This window comes from Cervus canadensis, chromosome 6 (assembly GCF_019320065.1).
Source record: "Cervus canadensis isolate Bull #8, Minnesota chromosome 6, ASM1932006v1, whole genome shotgun sequence".
Classification (NCBI taxonomy): Eukaryota; Metazoa; Chordata; class Mammalia; order Artiodactyla; family Cervidae; genus Cervus; species Cervus canadensis.
In genome coordinates this window covers 24,197,326-24,207,307 of record NC_057391.1, presented here as the reverse complement: position 1 = coordinate 24,207,307, position 9,982 = coordinate 24,197,326, and the positions used below count along the sequence as shown (strand labels likewise).

General features: G+C 39.4%; 1 protein-coding gene across 1 annotated transcript; it reads left to right on the top strand.

The window, feature by feature from the left end:
* LOC122444048 (olfactory receptor 11G2-like) lies at positions 1 to 936 on the top strand. The gene is given in 1 exon segment (XM_043472846.1): positions 1 to 936. A coding segment is annotated over 1 exon segment (936 nt).
* Positions 937 to 9,982: the final 9,046 nt, after the last annotated feature.

The window sequence follows — 9,982 nt, the reverse complement described above, 5'->3', positions numbered from 1 at the left end:
ATGAAAATCTCCAACACTCCCAACACCTCCAGCGCCATCACTGGCTTCATCCTCCTGGGCTTCCCTTGCCCCAGGGAGGGGCAGATTCTCCTCTTTGTGCTCTTCTCTGCTGTCTACCTCCTGACCCTCATGGGCAATGGTTCAATCATCTGTGCTGTGCGCTGGGATCAGAGACTCCACACCCCCATGTACATCCTGCTCGCCAACTTCTCCTTCCTGGAGATCTGGTATGTCACCTCCACCGTCCCCAACATGTTGGCCAACTTCCTCTCTGACAACAAGTTCATCTCCTTCTCTGGGTGCTTTCTCCAGTTTTACTTTTTCTTCTCCTTGGGTTCTACAGAATGTTTTTTCTTGGCTATTATGGCATTTGATCGCTACCTTGCCATCTGCTGGCCTCTACACTACCCCACTCTCATGACTGGACGTCTCTGTGCCAATCTCATAATCAGCTGCTGGGTATTTGGTTTCCTCTGGTTCTTGATTCCCATCATCATCATCTCCCAGATGTCTTTCTGTGGATCTGGGATCATTGACCACTTCCTGTGTGACCCAGGTCCTCTTCTAGCACTCACTTGCGAAAAAGTTCCTGTGATAGAACTTGTCTTCTCCACTTTAAGTCCTTTGCCCCTCATCATTCCATTTCTCTTCATCATGGGATCTTATGCTCTGGTCCTGAGAGCTGTATTGAAAGTCCCTTTAGCAGCTGGGTGAAAAAAGGCTTTCTCCACCTGTGGGTCTCATCTGACTGTGGTTTCACTGTTTTATGGCTCAGTCCTCGTAATGTATGGGAGTCCAACATCTGAGCATGAAGCTGGAATGCAGAAGATTGTGACTCTGTTTTATTCTGTTGTGACACCACTCCTTAACCCTGTAATATATAGTCTTAGAAACAAAGATATGAAAAAGGCCCTGCAGAAATTTCTTAGACTATAAAAAGTGTTCATCAAAAGAGTTCTTGAGCAATTAGAGACCTAAATTGTGTTTACTTCATTTTCAGGTTTTTTTTAAAAACTGTGTTTTGCTTTTATCAGATGATTGTTCATCCTAATATTGACTAAAATTTCGGTCACCTGTGAACATGTATCTGTGCTTATTTATTCTTTTGCTTCTTGCTCATTTGTCCAGTTTCTTTTTTTTTTTTTTTTTGTCCTTTTTCTTATATACCTCATCTTTTACCAAATGTTGAACATTATATTTTAAAATTTTTAAAATAATGTAGCAAAGAAAGTTTTCTTTTACCAGAAGATAGAGTAAAACAGATCACTTTGATCTCATTTAAGGAGTATTTATTTTAAGGTGTAATAAAAACAGTCTAAAACAGCTTTGCTCTTATTTCTGGGATGTGATCCTTACTCAGGAACATGACCATTCTGAGATGATCTCAGTCACACACCTGAATTGTTTTCAAGACACCTCCACCTTAGAGAGCCCTGACTTTCTATTCCTGTATTCTGAAACCCATGTGTCCTAAGACCTCTGCTCAGCTCTTTGAACTCCCAGTTTCTTCTTTCTGCTAGACTTCTTGAAATCTCATCTTGAACATAAATGACTGAGAAATTGAAAAATGCCTAGAAAGGAAACTACATCACATTTTGCCCCTCGCTTCTCTGTGGTCCTTCTGTCTCCAGTATTTTTTCACAAACACCAGTTTCTCTGGCAGCCACAAGCACCAAATCCCTTATACCCTTAGTTCAATGAAACTACTGCTTTGGGCTGAGATTTTATTCTTCCTTCCGCTGTTCTTTCTCAGATACCTCCCTGTCCCCATACTCCCCAACCCAGTGACTGTCATCCTAGGGGAGAAACGCTCAAGGTAAATGTGGAGCTCCTCTTCTTATTCCTCCCTTCCCTGGAATTGTAGCCCCTGAAGTCATGTCTGTGTTGACTGCTCTCTAGTGCCTTCAAACGCTTGTTTTATGTAATTTCTCCAGATTTTGTAGTTACTTTTAGTAGAAGGATAAGTTTAATCCAAGCTGATTAGTCATGACTACAACCAAAAGTTGTTTTCTATTATGTCTAAGTTCCATACTTTCTCACTTCTCCCCTCACTTTCAGAAGATGATCTTGTAGCATAATCATGCAAAAACCCGCAAATCAGAGACAAATGAATACGGGGACTGGTATAAACATGCAAAGGTGTGATTTTCTTTTCACTGCAAGGACCTCCAGATTTCTGAGTATTCTAACCTGCAAACGAGGTGGGCAGGGAGAAGGGGTTGATTTCAATAAAATAAGGAAAACCAGTAACCCAGAGACAAATTTAGGCCTAATTCTTTTAAGGGAGGGTGCTCAGGAATTGTTCAGTTCAGTTCAGTTCAGTCACTCAGTCATGTCCCACACTTTGTGACCCCATGGACTGCAGCACGCCTGGCCTCCCTGTCCATCACCAACTCTTGGAGTTTACTCAAACTCATGTCCATTGAGTTGGTGATGCCATCCAACCATCTCATCCTCTGTCTTCTGCTCCTCCTCCTGCCTTCAATCTTTCCCAGCATCAGGGTCTTTTCAAATGAGTCAGTTCTTTGCATCTGGTGGCCAAAGGATTGGAGTTTCAGCTTCAGCATCAGTCATTCCAATGAATATTCAGGACTGATTTCCTTTAGGGTGGACTGGTTGGATCTCCTTGCAGTCCAAGGGACTCTCAAGAGTCTTCTCCAACACCACAGTTCAAAAGCATGAATTCTTCAGCATTCAGCTTTCTTTATAGTCCAACTCTCATGTCCATACATTACTACTGGAAAAACCATAGCTTTGACTAGACAGACCATTGTTGGCAAAGTAATGTCTCTGCTTTTTAATTATGCTATCTGAGTTGGTCATAACTTTTCTTCCAAGGAGCAAGCGTCTTTTAATTGCAAGGCTGCAGTCACCATCTGCAGTGATTTTGGGGCCCAAAAAAATAAAGTCTGTCACTGTTTCCACTGTTTCCCCATCTGTTTGCCATGAAGTGATGGGACCAAATGCCATGATCTTCATTTTTTGAATGTTCAGTTTTAAGCCAACTTTTTCGTTCTTGTCTTTCACTTTCATCAAGAGGCTCTTTAGTTCTTCTCTTTTTGCCATAAGGGTGGTGTTATCTGCACATATGAGGTTATTGATATTTCTCCCAGCAATCTTGATTCCAGCTTGTGCTTCTTCCAGCCCAGCGTTTCTCATGATGTACTCTGCATATAAGTTAAATAAGCAGGGTGACAATATACAGCCTTGACGTACTCCTTTCCCTATTTGAAACCAGTCTGTTGTTCCATGTCCAGTTCTAACTGTTGCTTCCTGACCTGCATACAGATTTCTCAGGAGGCAGGTCAGGAGGTCTGATATTCCCATCTCATTAAGAATTTTCCACAGTTTGTTGTGATCAACACAGTCAAAGACTTTGGCATAGTCAACAAAGCAGAAGTAGATGTTTTTCTGGAACTCTCTTGCTTTTTTGCTGACCCAACAGATGTTGGCAATTTGATCTCTGGTTCCTCTGCCTTTTCTAAAACCATCTGGAAGTTCACGCTTGAACGTCTGAAAGTTCACGGTTCACGTACTGTTGAAGCCTGGCTTGGAGAATTTTGAGCATTACTCTGCTAGTAAGTGAGATGAGTGCAATTGTGTGGTAGTTTGAGAATTTTTTGGCATTGCCTTTCTTTGGGATTGGAATGAAAACTGATCTTTCCCAGTCCTGTGGCCACTGCTGAGTTTTCCAAATTTGCTGGCATATTGAGTGCAGCACTTTCACAGCATCATCTTTTAGGATTTGAAATAGCTCAACTGGAATCCCATCACCTCCTCTAGCTGTGTTCTTAGTGATGCTTCCTAAGGCCCACTTGACTTCCCATTCCAGGATGTCTGGCTCTAGGTGAGTGATCACACTATCGTGATTAACTGGGTCATGAAGATCTTTTTTGTACAGTTCTTCTGTGTATTCTTACCACCTCTTCTTAATATCTTCTACTTCTGTTAGATCCGTACCATGTCTGTCCTTTATTGTGCCCATCTTTGCATGAAATGTTCCCTTGTATCTCTAATTTTATTGAAGAGATCTCTAGTCTTTCCCATTCTGTTGTTTTCCTCTATTTCTTTGCATTGATCACTGAGGAAGGCTTTCTTATCTCTCCTTGCTATTCTTTGGAACTCTACATTCAAATGGGTATCTTTCCCTTTTCTCCTCTGCCTTTCACTTCTCTTCTTTTCACAGCTATTTGTAAGGCCTCCTCAGACAACCATTTTGCCTTCTTACATTTCTTTTTTCTTAGGGATGGTCTTGATCACTGCTTCCTGTACATGTCATGAACCTGTCCATAGCTCATCAGGCACTCTGTCTATAAGATCTAATCCCTTGAATCTATTTGTCACTTCCACTTTATAGACATAAGGGATTTGATTTAGGTCACACTTGAATGGTCTAGTGGTTTTCCCTACCTTCTTCAATTTCAGTCTGAATTTGGCAATGAGTTCATGATCTGAGCCACAGTCAGCTCCCAGTCTTGATTTTGCTGACTGTGTAGAGCTTCTCCATCCTTGGGTGCAAAGAATATAATCAGTCTGATTTCAGTATTGACCATCTGGTGATGTCCATGTATAGAGTCTTCTCTTGTGTTGTTGGAAAGGGTGTTTGCTATGACCAGTGCATTCTCCTGACAAGACTTTATTAACATTTGCCCTGCTTCATTCTGTACTCCAAGGCCAAAATTGCCTGTTACTCCAGGTATTTCTTGATCCTACTTTTGCATTCCAGTCCCCTACAATGAAAAGGAATTATAGATCAGTAAAATTGTCTACTCAGGATTTTTATTAGTAACTTGGACTAGCTCTCCTTGAAGTACCTCCTAGATCCTGAAAGAAAAGTTATCCTATTATTGTATGTATTTATCAATTCAGCTACCTGATTCTGCAGATGAAGAAAATGAGAACTGGGTATCAGGAGTGATTTTTCTAAGGATAATATTTTAATGGTAAAAAAATAAAAATGTCTTATCCACCACCCTTTTCATCTGCCTTTTCTTTTCAGTAAACAATCCTATATTTTTAACTTGAGAACTTCTCAATTATTTTTCCTTCAATAATTCTCAATGATTTGCCAATGATATATTGACAAATATATGATATCAATGATATATTGTTTCCTTAATATATATAAAGCTCTATAAACAGTAAGAGAACAGAACAACATTGTAATAGGAAAATAAGCAAAAAGATACAAACAAATAACATATAGAAAAGATTCTTAAACATATAGAAATATCACTAGTTCACTCATAAAAAGAAAAAGAGAGAATATCATGAGACGGTATCTCATGTTTAACCTGGGGAGTGACAAAGATCAAGAAGTTTGATAACACACTATATGGTTGAGAATGTGACATGGGTTCTCTCACACTTAGTTGGTGGGAGTATAAGTTTTACACTGTATTTAGGACAGTCAAAATTTAAAAGGCCTATGCCCTGGAACCCAGCAATGCTGCTTCTAAGGTGCTTAGCCTATGGCTTTTTTCACACATATAGGAAATTATGAAAGTGTAAAAATGTTCATTGTATCATTGTTGTAATAGCAAAATGTTGAGAAAAATGTCAGTCCCCATTAATGGAAAACTAATTAAATAAGCTATAGTTTAGTCATACAGTGGAATACTATATCTTCAATTTCATAAAATATGAAGTAGCTCTATAAGTAATGTTACATAATTACTTCAAGATACATTGTTGAGTAAAAAAAAAGTGAGCTGAGGGAGGGAGATTCAAGGGGGAGGAGACGTATGTACACTTATGGTTAATTCATGCTGATATATGCCAGATCAAACCAATACTGTAAACCAATCATCAATCAATTAAGAATAAATAAATATTAAAAAAATAAGTGAGCTGCAGGGTGTAAATACCTGTAATATAAATGTATAGACTATCTTCCGAAGGAGATCCAGACTGGTTACAGGACTTGCTTCAATAAGGAGAATTTGGTGTCTAAGGAATAAGACAGAAAAAGAGATTTATTTTTAATGTTTTAAATTCTTTTCCACATGACTGCATGATTTACTTTTTAAATAAATAAACAAAGGATATCTTTCTAGAGGAATTTTTTTTAGCAACAGAGACATCAATGATTAATGGCTGGGGTGAGCGACTTCACTTTCCCTTTTCACTTTCATGCATTGGAGAAGGAAATGGCAACCCACTCCAGTGTTCTTGCCTGGAGAATCCCAGGGACGGGAGAGCCTGGTGGGCTGCCGTCTATGGGGTCGCACAGTGTCAGACACGACTGAAGCGACTTAGCAGCAGCAGCAGCAGCTTACATATCTGAAGCAAGATCCAGGAGTGACACCCCGTTATGTGGGCAGGATATGACGGCAGTCTTCACTCTCTAGAGGAATATTCTTTGTTGTCATTCAGTTGATCAGGTATGTCCAACTCTTTGTGACCCCATGTACCGCAGCATGCCAGGCTTCTCTGTCCTTCACCATCTCTCGGAGTTTTTTTCAAACTGATGTCCTTTGAGTCAGTGATGCCATCCAACCATCTCATCCTCTGTCATCCCCTTCTCCTCCTGCCCTCAATCTTTCCAAGCATCAGGGTCTTTTCCCAATGAGTCCGCATCAGGTAGCCAAAGTATTGGAGCTTCAGCTTCAGCATCACTCCTTCCAATGAACACTCAGGACTGATTTCCTTTAGGATTGACTGGTTTGATCTCCTTGCAGTCCAAGGGACGCTCAAGAGTCTACTCCAAACCACAGCTTGAAAGCATCAATTCATTGGTGTTCAGCCTTCTTTATGGTACAACTCTCACATCCATACATAAATACTGGAAAAACCATAGCCTCGACTAGACAGACCTTTGTCGGCACAGTAATGTCTCTGGTTTTTAATATGCTGTCTAGGTTTGTTATCGCTTTTCTTCCAAGGAGCAAGTGTCTTAATTTCATGGCTGCAGTCACCATCCACATTGATTTCAGAGCTCAGGAAAATAGTCTCTCACTGTTTCCATTGTTTCCCCATTAATTTGCCATGAAGTGATGGGACCAGATGCCACGATCTTCATTTTTTGAATGTTGAGTTTTAATCCAACTTTTTCAGTCTCCTCTTTCACTTTCATCAAGAGACTTTTGAGTTCTTTGCTTTCTTCCAGAAGAGTGGTGTCATCTGCATATCTGAGGTTATTGATAGTTCTTGCAATCTTGATTCCAGCTTGTACTTCATCCAGCCTGGCATTTTCCGTAATGTACTGCATATAAGTTAAATAAGCAGGGTGACAATGTACTGCCTTGATGTACTCCTTCCCCAATTTGGAACCAGTCCACTGTTCCACAGCTGGTTCTAACTGTTGCTCCTTGACCTGCATACAGGTTTCACAGGAGGCAGGTAAGGTGGTCTGGTATTCCCATCTCTTTAAGAATTTTCTAGTTTGTTGTGATCCACACAAAGGCTTTAGCATAGTCAATGAAGCAGAAGTAGATGTTTTTCTGGAATTCTCTTGCTTTTTATCAAATAGATGTTGGCAATTTGATCTCTGGGTTATTATAAAGCATACAGCAAAAACTGTGAAGAATCTGGAGAAATTGGAGTACTTGTACATTGCCAGTGGGAATATTAAATGGTTCAGCCTCTGTGGAAAATAGTACAGCAGTTCCCAAAAGCCATGGATTACCAGTGATTCAGCAATTCCACTTCTGGGTATATATACAAAAGAACTGAATGCAAGGAATCAAGCAGATATTTTATACTCATAGTCAACAGCAGCAATATTCACAGTAGTGAAATGGTGAAAGCAACCGAAGTATTCTTCAGATATGAAAAGATAAATAAAATTTTATATACACAAACAATGCAACCTTTGGAAGGAAATTCTGACATGTTCTAAAACATGAATAAACCTTGAAGACAATATGATAGGTGAAATAAGCCAGTCGCAGAGGACAAATTTTGTGTGATTCCACTTATATATTTCCTAGAGTAATAAAATTCAAAGATAACATTTCTAACAGTCGGTTGCCAGGGACTAGGGGGAAGTGAGATGGGAAGTTATTATTTAATGGGTATTGGAATTTCAGTTTGGGATAATGAAAAAGTTCTGGAGATGAATGCTGCTGATGGATGCTTAACAATATGAATGTAATTAATGTCCAGAACTGTACACTTAAAGTGGTTATATGATCATTTCTATGTTATATATATTTCACCATGATAAAAATAGTTTAAAATCATAAAAAATGTAGGAGAATAAAATAATAAAGGTACTTGAATAATCCAAAAGAAAATTAAAAATGAGCAATAAAGGAACAAAGAACAGACAGAACAAATGGAAAAGTAAAAGTCTGTCAGTAATTGAGGACTGGAAACAAAAATTTATAATTGTAAAGTATGTGAAGAAAACACACTCCCATAGAATATAAACAATATACATTGTGAATATTCTTTATATTTCAGAGAGAAATAAATGTTTCCTGAAAACAAAAAGAAATTCTCTGTAAATCTGCACAGACAACTCAGCATTGCCTTTAAGACATTATCCCTGTCTTCACTCTGGGAGCCAAATTAACCTAAACTATATGAAAACTTTGGATGAGAAAAGGATGTTACACCAAAGAGTCTTGAGGGAGTCATAAACCAGCCCAAGAGGACTCTGAAGACTTCACAATAATCTCTAAGATGAAACTTTAATTGCACCCTGGGGAATCTCAACAACACTTCCCCTCCCTTCATTCACCTGCACTCCCCCTTATTGATATCTCCTCTTGAGGTTTATACCCCAGTTCTTTCAATTACTCTATAGCAAAAGTAACCAAAATATAAAGCTCTGTTGAGTTGTCTCTTCTGGGTGAGACAAGAGAAAGATCTGGCTGCCTTGGGTAGACTGAGGTCTCTTATGTAGCTCTTGATGAAAATATCAGTATGTCAAATAAGGCCCAGGTCTCCATGACTGATTATAGGGCTGTAATTCTTTTCACTGGCTATCACATTGCCCAACAGAAGTGCCCTGTTGCTATAACTGTTTCTTTTGAGTAATTCAGGAAGGGAGAAAAGGAAGTTTCAGCATTTAACTTTGTATATTGTGGGATGCTCAGGATCAGGCCCCTGGGTTTTGATTCCAAGTAAAGGAAAAAGCATCAGTGAGAAGACACAGACTCAGTATTTATTCCCATCTTTGTCTATAATTAGTCTTATCATGAAGGGTAAGTAACTTTTCTTCCTGTCTTGGCATCACTGTATTTTTTCTAAGACACCTACAAATTGATCCTAGCTACAGTAGAAATACATTTGAATATTAATATACCTTTGCAAACTTTTGTAGCTTTAGGTTTCTGGATATGAAGTTTCAGTCACTAGCAACATAATAAGCTTGTTTTATGAAATGTTGACTCCAGTGCCCAGCTACTCATCTCCCTCAGTTTAACAATCCCTGAAACTTTTTTTTTTCCCTGAAACTTTTTTGCTTAGTGATTCATAAAAGAATGTTTCATTATTCAGAAATTCAGTAAGCTTTAATTTGGTATGAGAAGACTGTTGAGAGTTGTACTTAGGAACTCACGGGCTTCCCGTGGGGCAGTGGTAGAGAACCTGCCTGCAAATGCAGGAGACATAAGAGATGTGGGTTAAATTCCTGGGTCAGGAAGATCCCCTAGAGGAGGGCGTGGCAACCCACTCTAGTATTCTTGCCTGGAGAACCCCATGAACAGAGAAGCCTGGCGGGGGACAATTCATGGGGTTGCAAGGAGTTGGCCACGACTGAAGGGACTCAGCACACAGTGAGTGGTTTCCTACAGTGCCCCCAGTCAAATGTAACATTCCCACTCACTCTCATACACAAAGCAAGTAATGTAACACACTCCCTTTATTTATTTTCTTTCTTGAATCACAGTGTTTCAATGTCTTCTTCCCTTATATCATACCAAACAGTATGTTTTTAAGTGCCAGAATATACAAGGAGGTCAGTAAAATCAATCTGAGCAACCAAAGAGAGTTGCCCATAGCTTTGCTATGTGATATGTTGGAACTGAGTAAC